Source organism: Abramis brama, assembly GCF_963993115.1.
Source record: "Abramis brama genome assembly, chromosome: 16".
In the NCBI taxonomy this organism is placed as follows: Eukaryota; Metazoa; Chordata; class Actinopteri; order Cypriniformes; family Leuciscidae; genus Abramis; species Abramis brama.
In genome coordinates this window covers 2,845,216-2,860,206 of record NC_139978.1, presented here as the reverse complement: position 1 = coordinate 2,860,206, position 14,991 = coordinate 2,845,216, and the positions used below count along the sequence as shown (strand labels likewise).

The 14,991-nt window shown below is 39.8% G+C and overlaps 1 protein-coding gene across 2 annotated transcripts in view; it reads right to left on the bottom strand.

The window, feature by feature from the left end:
• Nucleotides 1-11,349, bottom strand: part of LOC311066059 (uncharacterized protein) — a 44,032-nt gene extending 32,683 nt beyond the window's left edge. The window contains exons 1-5 of one of the 2 annotated variants that reach the window (XM_084087029.1): nt 11,129-11,349; nt 5,582-5,597; nt 3,936-4,022; nt 3,761-3,852; nt 99-185 (exon numbers count right to left, since the gene is read on the bottom strand). In XM_084087029.1, coding sequence (XP_083943155.1) covers nt 99-185; nt 3,761-3,852; nt 3,936-4,022; nt 5,582-5,597; nt 11,129-11,233 — 387 coding nt within the window. In that variant the 5' untranslated portion in view covers nt 11,234-11,349. The remainder of the gene's footprint in view (nt 1-98; nt 186-3,760; nt 3,853-3,935; nt 4,023-5,581; nt 5,598-11,128) is intronic. The other variant, XM_084087030.1, reaches the window with a different exon arrangement.
• Nucleotides 11,350-14,991: the final 3,642 nt, after the last annotated feature.

Here is a 14,991-nt window from a genome sequence, read left to right as displayed (position 1 = left end):
ATCCGCTTCACTAAAGTTGCACTCGCCAAGACTAAGAAAACTCATTACAAGGATAAATGTAATTAAACAGAGATAGAGGAACACACGAATTCACTCACAAAGGTCTGATGGGACGTCCTGTTCATTTCATGAGTCAGAATTCTTGCTTTGTGAGGCTGAAAGTGCAGATCATCACCGGTTATCCACTGGTGAAGAAGAAAACACAATTGTTATGATGCCATGAAATCAATTTAGCTTAAAGGATCTAAACACATGGTCTAAAGCGCAGGGAGCAAGTGCACTACGGCGTGTCCGAATCCACTTTTGCTAGTTTAACGACGGGAAAAATGGTCGGCGCTCCCGGCGCATGGTCTAAAAGGGTCGTCTCTATTCTCTTAATGAGTAATGGGTGTGTTTTGGGCTTTACGTGAAATAAACCAATCAGAGTCTCGTCTCCCGTTCCCTTTAAAAGCCAGTTGCACTCACGGCGGATTCGCTATTTACACGGAGGAATTTACAAGCGGAAAAACTGAACGCTTCTCCAGAGCGCAAACGGATCTGCTCGTGCTCGAGGTTAAAGCTGTGTGTGTGAGAGTGTGTGTGTGTGTACGTGTGTGTGAGGTTAAAGTGCTAGCAGACCATCTACAAGCCGGATTCACCATATCTTTATGTACACAATAATAATCTTTTACATTGTAATCCTTTTATTTTTAATATTTGGTATGTTTGTGTGCTACTGCGCGTCCCTGTGTGTGTAATAAGCAGAGTGTGTATGTGTGTGTAATAAGCATAGTGTGTATGTGTGTGTAATAAGCAGAGTGTTTATGTGTGTGTAATAAGCAGAGTGTGTATGTGTGTGTAATAAGCATAGTGTGTATGTGTGTAATAAGCATAGTGTTTATGTGTGTGTAATAAGCAGAGTGTGTATGTGTGTGTAATAAGCAGAGTGTTTATGTGTGTGTAATAAGCAGAGTGTGTATGTGTGTGTAATAAGCAGAGTGTGTATGTGTGTGTAATACGCAGAGTGTGTGTGTGTGTGTAATACGCAGAGTGAGTGTGTGTGTATGTGTGTGTGTGTAATAAGCAGAGTGTGTGTGTGTGTGTGTAATAAGCAGAGTGTGTGTGTGTGTGTGTGTGTAAGCGCGTGTGGACCCGCCTATAGGCTCACATTACTAACGCTCTTTAAATAATAAAAAAATAAATATTGCGCCATTGACTTTAGAGCAGGTTCAGTTGGGCAACGGCTCAGTCTACTTCATTACCTCAAAATAGCAACTCGCCAACAATGCCCCTGAACACACACCTCATTCTCAGACCAGCAGCACATGGGCGCAGAAATGAGCGTAAATGCATTTGCTATTTAAACAATGTGGTGCAGGATGTAAAAATGAAAACCGAGTCGGGCTGAAACCAGCAGAAAACATGTGCGTCGCGCCGGTGTGTGAGATAGGGCCCTGAGAATAGCAGGAAAAGTGACAAAGTTCAGTTAAAAAATTAACATCTATGTGGCAATGTTTTCTTTACATTGTACATTGTAACCCGTGAAAGGGCACTTTGTTTGAACCGAGTGCAAATACAGGTGCTTATTCAAACATGAATGATGAAACATACTCAGTATGTCATAGTAAATGATTCAGCTGGTTTTTACAGTTTTTCCTCGAGACGTTCCCTGGACCTCATTTTGAAAAGCCCTGCTATAAACCAACTAACAGCATTAATTTAAAATGATTGCATTTACTCGACCAGTGTCTCTCAACCGCAGGGTTGTGATTCACAAATAAGTCTAATCGTAGACAGCAGCGCAAAAAAAAAACACAAATAACAGAATGCAACTGACCATTTTCCTTCAAAGCAAAATAAATAGGTTTATCAACAAAGCAACAGCATAACGCTCCTTGTGTTTTCTGCAGAACGTTAATCATCAGTCTCAACCGTATTTGATGCAAAATTGTGCTTGGTGGAGTGTGACGTTCATCCAGCCTTGAAACTTGTAAACAAAACTACACAAAGTAAAAGAAAGTGCGAGTCAGACTATATAAAGTCCAGCTCTACTTGCAAAAACAATACATGTGGTTAGTGTGTTCTGTGAAGCTAATCACTTGCAAACAAATTTACAACCAAATGTTGGAACAGCAACTAAACTCTGGAACAGATCCGGGCCGGATCCAGATCAGATGGAGGACCAGTGCCTAGACACGACCACAACGCATGATGTAGTCAGCCGGATCCAGGCCGTATCCAGATCAGATGGAGGACCAGTGCCTAGACACGACCACAACGCATGATGTAGTCAGCCGGATCCGGGCCGTATCCAGATCAGATGGAGGACCAGTGCCTAGACACGACCACAACGCATGATGTAGTCAGCCGGATCCAGGCCGGATCCAGATCAGATGGAGGACCAGTGCCTAGACACGACCACAACGCATGACGTAATCAGCTGGATCCATGCCGGATCCAGATCAGATGGTGGACCAGTGCCTAGACACGACCACAACGCATGATGTAGTCAGCCGGATCCGGGCCGGATCCAGATCAGATGGAGGACCAGTGCCTAGACACGACCACAACGCATGATGTAGTCAGCTGGATCCATGCCGGATCCAGATCAGATGGAGGACCTGTGCCTAGACATGACCACAACACATGATGTAGTCAGCCAGATCCGGGCCGGATCCAGATCAGATGTTGGACCTGCGCCTAGACACGACCACAACGCATGATGTAGTCAGCCAGATCCGGGCCGTATCCAGATCAGATGGAGGACCTGTGCCTAGACACGACCACAACGCATGATGTAGTCAGCCGCATCCGGGCCGTATCCAGATCAGATGTTGGACCTGCGCCTAGACACGACCACAACGCATGATGTAGTCAGCCAGATCCGGGCCGTATCCAGATCAGATGGAGGACCTGTGCCTAGACACGACCACAACGCATGATGTAGTCAGCCGGATCCAGGCCGGATCCAGATCAGATGGAGGACCAGTGCCTAGACACGACCACAACGCATGACGTAATCAGCTGGATCCATGCCGGATCCAGATCAGATGGTGGACCAGTGCCTAGACACGACCACAACGCATGATGTAGTCAGCCGGATCCGGGCCGGATCCAGATCAGATGGAGGACCAGTGCCTAGACACGACCACAACGCATGATGTAGTCAGCTGGATCCATGCCGGATCCAGATCAGATGGAGGACCTGTGCCTAGACATGACCACAACACATGATGTAGTCAGCCAGATCCGGGCCGGATCCAGATCAGATGTTGGACCTGCGCCTAGACACGACCACAACACATGATGTAGTCAGCCAGATCCGGGCCGTATCCAGATCAGATGGAGGACCTGTGCCTAGACACGACCACAACGCATGATGTAGTCAGCCGGATCCGGGCCGTATCCAGATCAGATGGAGGACCTGTGCCTAGACACGACCACAACGCATGATGTAGTCAGCCAGATCCGGGCCGTATCCAGATCAGATGGAGGACCTGCGCCAAAACACGACCACAACACATGATGTAGTCAGCCAGATCCAGGCCGGATCCAGATCAGATGGAGGACCTGCACCTAGACACGACCACAACGCATGATGTAGTCAGCCGGATCCATGCTGGATCCAGATCAGATGGAGGACCAGTGCCTAGACTTGTTGAGTTGAGACTTGATGTTCACAATAAAGGCCCTGAATCAAACCAAGATTTGCCTCTGGTCTAGTCTTGCAGTAGTTCGACCCAAACTAAACCTAATCAAGGTGAGTTGGCCTGAGACTTACCCAGAGAACACTGTTCTGTTTCCACAGGAGCAGCGTGTAGGAGTCACCAGTTTCAGAGTCATTGAAGTCAATCTTCAGCGTTTCATTTTCCACTACAAACAAAAGACAGAAAAGATGAAGTCAGTAACTTATAAACAGGCAGTGGTAATCACTGATAAGATGGTCTTGTACGTACGCAGAGGACGAACACACAACCTCACGCGCACACACACGTCCTGCTGATGTTGAACACTGTGGAGTCTGAGCCGAGGCAGGAGCCGGTCTTCAGTCACACACACATGAGAAACAGAGAGTTCAGATGACAGACAAGGATCTCTAGCAGGGGTGAGACGAGATCTCGGGCCACGATATGAAAGCGTGTCATTTCTCATTAAGGTGAAAAGCGGTGTAGCGATATCTGAGTTAGTGGGAAAACCTTTTAAAATGCTTGCATTATATGTTCTGTATTTTACTGCATATGATAATGAAATAAATATATGCGCTGCGCTTATTTACATGCAGGTTATGCGTTTCTTCCAGCGTCTCAGAGCGGCTCTGTTCACAGTAAATGCTAAAACTGTTTGGGATTCAATAGCGTGTGTATGAAGTCTGATGCGCTTGGTGTTTCACAGCGAAGTGTATCACGGTTATCATTTACACACGTGGAGCGTCTCAAACTCCATCTCTGCATATGCTGTGAGTTTGTGTTGCTTATAACGTTCATCTGGGAACAATGTGCCATTTCATCAGATTTATTACATAAATCATTTATAAACCCACGCCAACACACGAGAATACATCAGTGTGTTTCTAAATATGCAAATTGTTATTTTAAAGTAGAAGTTTAAACCCTCGCTCTGAGTTTGCATGTTCTGAAGTCCACATGTTCTTGTTCAAGACATTACAGTAAATCTATCGTAAAGAAGTGGCCAAATATTAAAGATTAATTGGACATTTGAATGAAATGTCGTTTGGCCGATATTAAGGATTTGATCTGCTGTAATGCGTCACAACAACAATCACAGGCGGCTGGAGCCTCTGCAGGCATTAGTTATAATACTTCACGTTGATTATTTGATTATTTGTTATTATAATACTAACAGTGTTGTTCAATAAAACCATATGATTACTTGCTTTTGATACCCATTTGTATTGCCTCATTGTTATTATATATATATATATTTAAATTTGTTTTAAAGGCTATTGTTCACTTAGGTCTATTTTTATTAGCACAAAAAATGATTATCCGATTAATCATCAAAATAATCAAGCAATTAATCAATTACAAAAAAAATCTTTACAGTTCTAGATTAGTTGAAACATTGTTTACTCATATATTTCGTTATTTTTTGTAAAACAGTGTTAAAATAGCGTCTAGCTCTCGTGAACACAGTGTATCGTCACACCCCTAATCTCTAGTGATCAGAACTATACTGTTCACTTTTAATGTCAACTAAATATATGTATCTTTGTGAAGTGGGCAACGGAGTAAATACTTTAAACATTTTAGCGGCTCATTTTTTGTGATATCAACGTCAAATTTGAACACAACTTGGTTAGACACATGGCTTTGATTTTATAGGTCTTTTGGAGGCCAAATTATTTTGTTAAATATATATTTTGTATAAAATCATGAGCTACTAGCATTTAAGTTCAGATCTACGCTCAAAAAGGGAGTGACCGTAAACAGGTTAAAAGTAAATGTTTTGAGATTTTGCAACACAAAACACTTTGTCCCCATTTAAAATTAGTACTTCCCATGTTTTACAAAGTGTTAATCAAACTACTAAATAGAATAAACAATGTAGATATTGTGAAGTGAAGTATTGTGTAATTACTCACCAGCACCGCTCCATTCCTTTAGAGAGAGAGAGAGAGAGAGAGGGAGAGAGAGAGAGACAGAGAGACAGAGAGAGAGAGAGAGAGAGAGAGAGAGGGAGAGGGAGAGAGAGACACAGAGAGAGAGACAGAGAGAGAGAGACAGAGAGAGAGAGAGAGAGAGAGAGAGAGAGAGAGAGAGAGAGAGAGAGAGAGAGAGAGAGAGAGAGTTTTAGCTTGTGTTCAGTAAGTCTCAGAAAGACATGCATCTTTCAGATGAAACAGCCAAATTCATTGTCAGCCAATCATGAGTGTTGACGTGACAATCTAAGCATTAATTAATTAATAGCAACCTGTGTGTGACGTCAAGAGATCAAACATACATGTTTCTTATTGTCATTTCTACACCAGAGTCAATCGCTTTCAGGCACATTCTGCAGTTATATATTCACAACACAGCTTAACATTTAACAGCCTAATCCATACTAAAATATATATATATAAAACATTTTTATTCATTAAGAAGACTGACATGCGAAAAATATAAAGCTGCACTGAAACAATATACATTGTGAAAATGAATCTTGAATGTTCCCAGTTGCTCTGGTTTCACTTTGACTACTTTTATACAGAACGATTTTAGCTTTATGATTGCCAGTTTTCTTCCTAACACTAGCAAAAAATAAATCACCAATAATCGCCCTAAAGTCAGGACACAGAATCAAGGACAAATCCCAAAAATCTTTGAAGCAAACTGCACACACACGCACGCAGGCACACACACGCACGCACGCACACACACGCACACACGCACGCAGGCACACACACGCACGCACACACACGCACGCACGCACACACACACACTCTATGTGAATGTTAATTTATTGTTAACCTAAACTTTTGAACGGTAGTGTATATAATAGTCTAGCCTATTTTTAGATGTTCTGAATATTATACATTATGTATTCTGACAGTGCACTGTTCAAAACCTCTTATATTGGCTGAATTGTTTCATATGAGCACAATAAAGAAATGATTGAGTTTATGGTACAAACCCAGGATTTTATCAAGAGCAAGCCATCTCTCCATCGTCTGAATAAAAGGGTTTTCACACACACACACACACACACATTTCCAGTAAAAGTTGGCGATACCTGACGACCGTTGGATAGTGATACGTCATGTGACACATTTACACCAGGACAAATAAACATATCTCCACAAAACTGATATAAATCTGATCTCATATTTCTATGCCGTATGCAAATTCAGTGGAGATTAATTCTATGATATTGCCAATATGGCAGTGTTATACAGATGGATTGCTATCGGCATCGAATGCATAATTTACAGTACACCTAATCTTTTCATCATCAGAAAGCAACGAGATCAGTGAAACCCCCCAAGACTTTCCCTAAAACACTGAACTCACACACTCTTAAAGATAAAGGTTCCTTACAGGCGTCGAAGAACCTTTAACATCCATGCATCTGTCCATCGCACAAAAGCTTCTGTAGATTATTCTTCAAACTAAGAAATAAATGTTTCTGATCACTGAAGGTTACTGAAATGGTTCTTCTAATCTACGGCATCGATCGATGTGAAGCCGCTATTTTTAAGAGGAGTAGAATAAAAATGCTCTTGTTTAGAAAGAGACGAACACTGTTCAACTGTCCATCATCTCTATAAGAGCAGCGAGAGAAGAAATATCCTGAATGGAGTTATGCCGTGGTCAAATAAACTTATTTAGGGAGCTTCACACAGAGTGTTTGGGCCAGATCCGAGATCCAAGTGTGAAAAGATGAGCATGAGGAACTGAACTCGCGTTAGAAACATGCGATCCAACACTGAGAAACACTCTAGACTGTAGGGCTGGGTAAATATGGGCAGAACTGTGTGTGTGTCTGAGTGAGTTCACGTAGTGTAACAGCGCAGCGCTCCTGGGTTGTACGTCAGAACGGAGGCTCGCTATTGGCCGACGCTGGTCATGTGTGTGATGCGTGTGACGCTGGCCAATAGCGAGCCTCCGTTCTGACGTACAACCCAGAAGCGCTGCGCTCTTACACTATGTGAACTCACTCAGAGACACGCAGAAGAACATGAAGAGTTGAATAAAGTTGTTATCTTTTATGTTTTTTTGCGCACAAAAAGTATTCTCGTCGCTTGATAAACTTAAGGTTGAGTCACTGTAGTCACTCGGACTATTTTAACGATGTCTTTACTCACTTTCTGGGCCGGCAAGTTTCAATAACAGAGAAGCCGATGGAGGAGTGAGACAGCTCTCAGATTTACTCAGAAATATCTTCATTTGTGTTCCGAAGATGAACGAAAGTCTTACGGGGTTGAACATCATGATTACTGACAGAAGTTTCATTATTGGGTGAACTAACCCTTTAATAGAGATGTTGAAGTATCCTAATGTACGATCTAGGTAGTTTTGGTTAAACAAGCATTGAGTAGGGGTGTGACGGTTAGTATACCGAGAGACCGACGGTTATAGTTGAACACCGTCATTACAACTCTATAACCGCCAAAACCGTATTAAAATATTTTTTACAAACATTTTTTATCATAGAGAATGTTTAAAAAATACTAATTAAAAACAATTGTTAACAGTCTGTGTTATTAATGGTCTATGTCGTTTCCAACTGTAGGCTATTTGATTCTTTGCCAAGTACACCCTGACCGACCGCCAATCATTTGAGATAGAAATAAAAGCTATGATATAGTGATGTGCCATCATTATGAGATTTATTAAACAAATGAAAAACATTTGCAATAATAAACATTAGCAATTAACATTTGCAATCGGGAGACATGGTTTTTACCACTTAATGAAGTTTTGTTTTGTAGAAAGCGTTTCTTTAAAACGAATTTCGTTTTGTACAAATTGTATCTTAATTTTAATAAATGTTTAATCAACCAATTGCATGTATTTAATAAAAAGCAAATATAGGAGACAATATAATAACCGTTATGGAGGCTCCGATGCGCCGCGTTCACGCATTGCATTGTGAAGTTGAACTAGAGCGCATCTCATCGTAAATGAATCAAACTCAGCGTAGGCATATGCCTCATACATTAGCATTAAATATCTTTGCTGCATCCTTTCTAGAACAGACAAGGGCTTTCTTGCGGCTCGCATCAGCAGAGCATTGCATCGTCCATAGACCGCAAAACAATCAGCGGATGGCGGGCGGGTGCGGCTTTGAAATCTGGTCAAAAAACGTTGGTGCGGATGAGTTATGTCATGCGGTTGCGGATGAAATAATACCCCATCCGCGTATCTATTGATAACAACATTGAACACTACACAAATATTAATTTTATTTAAACTAAGTTGTCCTTTAACAGACGAAGTTGCCCCCCCCCCCCCCCCCCCCCCCCCCGACGGTTATGTTACGAACCGTCACATTTGACTCTCGTCATAACCGTCATCACCAATTCTGAAACCGGCACACCCCTAGCATTGAGGAGAAGATGTTAATGTTCTTCTCCCCCTCTGGATCTCCACACATCTGCCTCATCTTCTGGTTTGGTGTCGGTATTCCACTCATGTTCAACACTTCTTTGCTCAGGGAATAAGAAGGAAAGATCTGGGAGAAAGGCTTTAACCCCGTCACTCCCGCACACCGTTGCGTAACCTCGAACTACGAGAAAGGCTTTAACCCCGTCACTCCCGCACACCGTTGCGTAACCTCGAACTAGGAGAAAGGCTTGAACGGCCTCGCCTGCACAAGTTCTCTATACAGCATGTTGTTCCATTCCACTGTAATAATAAATAACTTCGCCTGCTTTAAACGCTTTGAGATGATGATGTTTAAAGATAAAGTGATTATAACTTTCGTTATCTAAACGTTCAGGTTAAATCCTTTTCCTGTCAGTTCTAAGAAAGACCTTTACCTTTAAAGAATAAGAGGTTAAAGAATAACAACAACTTTAATGGGGTCAGATTAAATATATTGGAGTCAGATGAATATTTGAATTATACACGTCATCCTTCAACGGCCTTTTGTTCCGATTTTTGGTGTAAATAGCATCTCAAGTTTCCAGACTTACAAAACACACGAATTAAACCTTAAAAAAAAGCATTAAAATCTCCAGAGCCGTTCAACATGATAAAACACTGAGACATCGCGTGTGTATTTACATACTTATATGTTGTTTTTGTATCAAGTGCTGTTTATGCATTGTGTTTTATTACTTGATGTGGATGTGTGTGTGTGTGTGTGTGTGTGTGTAAGACAGTAAATGCTTTTGGAAGAGATTCAGTGAAATTGAATTGAATACACTGGGCTAATCTAAAAACAACTAATAATCAATAACTAATTCATTATGGATTATTAGTTTGTACACCATGTTTCTGTTGTTTAACGCACTTGAGAGGTATTTTTACGGTAATATTATCATCTTTAAATGTTGTAAATTTAAGTTTGTGTTGTTCTTTAGTAAAAAGGCTGAGGCGAGGCGCTCTGAAACTGTGAAGACGAGCAGACGCAGCGCATGAAAATGTCCAACAATGTTTTAATCTTGACTTATTGAGTTGAATTCATGTAAATGAGAACAGTAGCTGTAACAGCTTTTTAACACGTAATACATGCAAGAGGTTTCTAACACTTACAGTGAACATAAATGACAGAAATGCGTTTATACTTTCAGACTGACTGTTCATTTATTTCGCTTCTTACAAAGTTCATATGGAGTACTGTGTGCGATTTCATTTCCCCATGTATGATATAGTGATTTACATGATCTCTCCGCTTTCAAACTATGGAAATTTTTGTTTGTTTTATGTAACATTCATATTTTAATGCATTTTGGACGTATTTTATAGCTCTATCCTCTACTAATTCAGCAATAATTAAAGGGGGAATTTGAAGAAAACCAAAACCTCCCCTTCATTTTCCTCTCTGAGTGACTGGAAACAGACACATGTCTGATAATATGAGATTATATCGTTGGTAAAATGCATTAATATGTGGAAAACACATTCAACAGCTTCAACAGGACTGACTCGAGTGCCTTAACGTATAGTTAAGCCCAGTATGGGATATTTGGGTCGGCGATGTGTAAAAAAAAAAGATATATTTCACAGTTTGGAATCTCAGCTGTCGAAATAATGCAAACATGGGATTTATCATTTTTCGTGACCAAAAATGTTTAATTAATCATAATTCTCAAGTAGCTTCCATGTTCGCTGATTTGCTAACACTGTGATTTAAGAAAAGCAGCCTAATTACATTTGCAAAAAGGAGTGTCAAATTTAGACTGAAAGTGTAAATAAATAGATAGATAGATAGATAGATAGATAGATAGATAGATAGATAGATAGATAGATAAGAATCGTTTCTATAGAAACAGGTTTGTGTAGGTACATAGGCGTTAGTTGTTCTTCTGATATTTTCTCATGACAAGTTATGAAGTTTAAGTAAATTAACAGTTTGATATGGAAGCAACAGTTTGATTTCCATGGATTCCCATTAAAACACACGGGAGAGAGTGACTATAATAACACTTTCAGAGTAAAATCAGTGTAAAACATTGGCAGTGAGTCAGAAGGAATCAGCTCACCTCTCTGAGTCTGAGAACATCTCGGCGGAGGATCTTTACACACATCGAGCAGTTCAACGACACAAGCAGCAGAACTACTCGAGTTATGAACGACGGTCCGCACATGCTGTCAGGTCAAAACATTAACCGGGTATTATGAATACATTGTCGAATAAAGAGAGTCCAGGCGCAGGAGAAGCCGGAGCACGTGAGATTAGAGTTGAGTGTGTGTGTGTGAGATCGCGTTGGGCGGACAGGATTTTAGTGACGCAAATCTCCGGAATTCCGGCGCCTCGTTCAAAAGGTCAAAGACTTCCGCATGAATTAACATTCATTAATTTACATGTTTATCTGATGACTTTACTACACGCACATCGCTGAACACCACTGCCTTCAACAGCCTGAAAACACTGACACACTGTAAAACACAATAACCATGGGGATATTTTAATTCTGCACCAGAGATGGAGTGAACTATTACACTGTCCTGAATGGGAATAATCTTATATCTTTAAAGGTGCTCTTGAATAACGCGCAATAAAATCACCATGAAATCAAATTAAACAGTAAAAAGTAACATTAGTATATGTCTAAAATAAATGAGGTGAAAAGTGTATTTGTGTTTGTAGTTGTGTTCTGTTTAATTGGTAACACTTTACAATAATGTTCATTAACATTAGTTAGTTAACATGAACTAAGAATGAACAATAATTCTACAGCATTTATTAATCTTAGTTAATATTAATTTCAACATTTAGCCTACTAATACATTATTAAAATCAAAGGTTGTATTTGTTAACATTAGTTAATGCACTGTGAACTAATGAACAAACAATGAACAGCTGTATATTTATTAACTAACATTAACAAAGATTAACCAATACAGTAACAAATGTATTGCTCATTGTTAGTTCATGTTAGTTAATACATTAACTAATGTTAACTAATGAACCTTACTGTAAAGTGTTACCGTTTAAATCATCTCAGGTATGAAGTGTAATCTGTAAAACACAATTATAATCATGGGGATTTCTGTCATGATGTTTTAATTCTGCTCCAGAGATGGAGTGAACTACACTGTCCTGAATGGGAATAATCTTATATCTTTAATGTTAAATGTGCTCTTGAATAACATGCAATAAAATCACCATGAAATCAAATTAAAAGAGTATATACACAGAGTAACACAGAGTATATGTCTAAAATCAAAGAGGGTTGTGGGTAATTCTGTTGAATTAATCTCAGGTATGAAGTGTGCAAGATGTGATTGTTACACTGACACATGCATACAGAAGGAGGCTTTCCTTACGGACACCACATCCCAGACAGCAACATAGTGTCGGCCCAGATCTGGCCCACATCTGGAACATGTGGATTCAACGCGTACCGAACCTGTGCCGGATCTGGGCCGACACTATGTTGCTGTCTGGGAGTTACACAGCAGTCGGACGCTTCCCAACAGTTTTGTGTTTCAAGCTCCACACAACAACGCCTCGATTCACACGTTCACAACATCGTGAGTTCAGTAAACGATCTTCTCATGGATTCTCCCATTCTGGGACGGGTTTTCCTAGTTGCTGCAGTTCATTTACATGCATGCATTTGGCAGAAGCTTTTATCCAGACTAAAGTGTCTTTCATTGCACTAATATGAGCAGTTCTTGATTTCCCTGCGGATCGAGCCCACGACCCCCTGATCTACTGACTGAGCTTCAGGACCAGGCACGTGCACACATAGGGCTCAACCTGTGCAGAGCACATGCCCTTTTTGCCCTTACACTCCGAAGTGGCCTTTTTTTTTTGGTGGTGGTGTTTTTTTTCTTCTTTTCTTCAATAAATCAATGCTATTGGTCACCCTTTACGTCTGTCTGTCAGTTTGTTTTACAAATATTTAGCCAATGAAAGTTCTTAAAAAGCGCTTGTGTAAATCTTGTTCGATCCTCAAACTGTCAGTAAACCTGATAACTCCACCCCCTCTATCTGATAACTCCGCCCCACCATCTGATAAATCCGCCCCCTCTAGCTGATAAATCCGCCCCCTCTAGCTGATAACTCCGCCCCCTCTATCTGATAACTCTGCCCCCTCTATCTGATAACTCCGCCCCTCTATCTGATAACTCCGCCCCCTCTATCTTGACTGAATGAACTAAAATGAGATTTTGGCCAAATGTATTTTACAACAGGAAAAACTGAGCGCCCATATAGCTACAACACACTACAGTAGTTTGTAACCAAATGTAATGTGATGCCGATTTAGCCCTGAAACCCTGTATATCTATATTATTATTATTATGGTTGTTATTAATAATGAATAAATCTGAAGCTTTTTAGACTATTATTTTGTGTTATTGAATTCGTCAAGAAGATGTGACCATTTTTTCCTTTTATGTAGGCTTACTAAATCATTTTAATATAAAAAGAAAAAGGAAAGAAAAGGAGAGGGGTGTTTCAACACATGCCCCTCGTGGCCCTGTTCAGGACGTCCTGCAACTAACAGAAGCACATCTGCAGAATTATCCAGATCCCTCATAATATCCCAGTCTTCCTCAATCTCCTCCTGCAGGTCTGAAGCCCTCAGTCTCTGTTCACTCCAGCAGAAACACACAGCAGTATTCGGTGGATGCCAAATTATTTGTTTGATTAATGTCTTTTATGAATTATTCCTCATTAATCTCTTCTTTATGATTTCTAGTCTATGTATTCATTATTATGTATTTATGATTTAATGCCACATCAGCAGCAATGGCTTATTCATGGCAATCAACAATATTTCAATTAAAAAAATAATTATGATTACAATCAATTCAATAAATTGTTTACAATAATTTAACAATTTTTCTTAAAAAACAATCAATATATCAATAATATATCTTCCCAATAGTGCAATCAACAGTAATAATAACATTTACATAGAATCTTTCAATTTAATATTTGTCAGAAATTCTAAAATGATTCCAGGAGAAACCCTTTTTAAAATGTCCATTAATATATTTTCTGAATAAAAACGGTCTAATATCATTTTAAAAAGGACATTCTATTAAAATATGTTTTACACTCATGAAATTCTATTCTATGTATTCATTTAATTCATTAATTGTTATGTTGCATTATTCTTCTTTTATATGTTGTTGAATTCTTTAATCATTTATATATTATATTCTCTGATATGTTTCCTCATCTTTGGTGTCTCTTCTGTGCTGTAAGATCGAGTGTGTGTGTGTGTGTGTGTGTGTGTGTGTGTGTGTGTGTGTGTGTGTGTGTGTGTGTGTGTGTGTGTGTGTGTGTGTGTGTGTGTGTGTTTTCCATCTCTGCAGACATGAGATGATGTAAGATCTGTGATATTCAAAACAACACCTCATATATCTATATTTCCTCTCCATCTGACGGCTCACGCTGACCGGCCGTTACACTGTGACATGGATAATTCTGTCTGACCTTTTCTTATCAGACCAAACACACGTTTAGGAGGATGAAAGTTCTGCATTTACTGTATATTCATGACTCTTCTTTTGCTCTTCACTTCTGCTTCTTCTCTTCTACCTCTCCTTTCATTCTGCGCATATCTTACTTTATTTTGACTCCTTATACTCTGATCTTCACAATCTTAGATACTGGATTTTATCATAACCTATAGAATAAGAAAGATCTTAAACTTATTTGCTATTATAATGTTCACGTTTACTTAATTCATTTGCTATCTTTATAATTGAATTTTTTTTCTTAATAAATGTGTTATTCTCTGATTGAATCATTTCTCGTCTGCCTGGATCAGTGTCTTCTTCTAGATAACATTTAAAAAAGAAAAAAGAAAAAACACACATCATTTTCATTTCTTTACTGGAGATCCGCATGTACTTCTCGTCCATTTCATAGATCAAACCATTT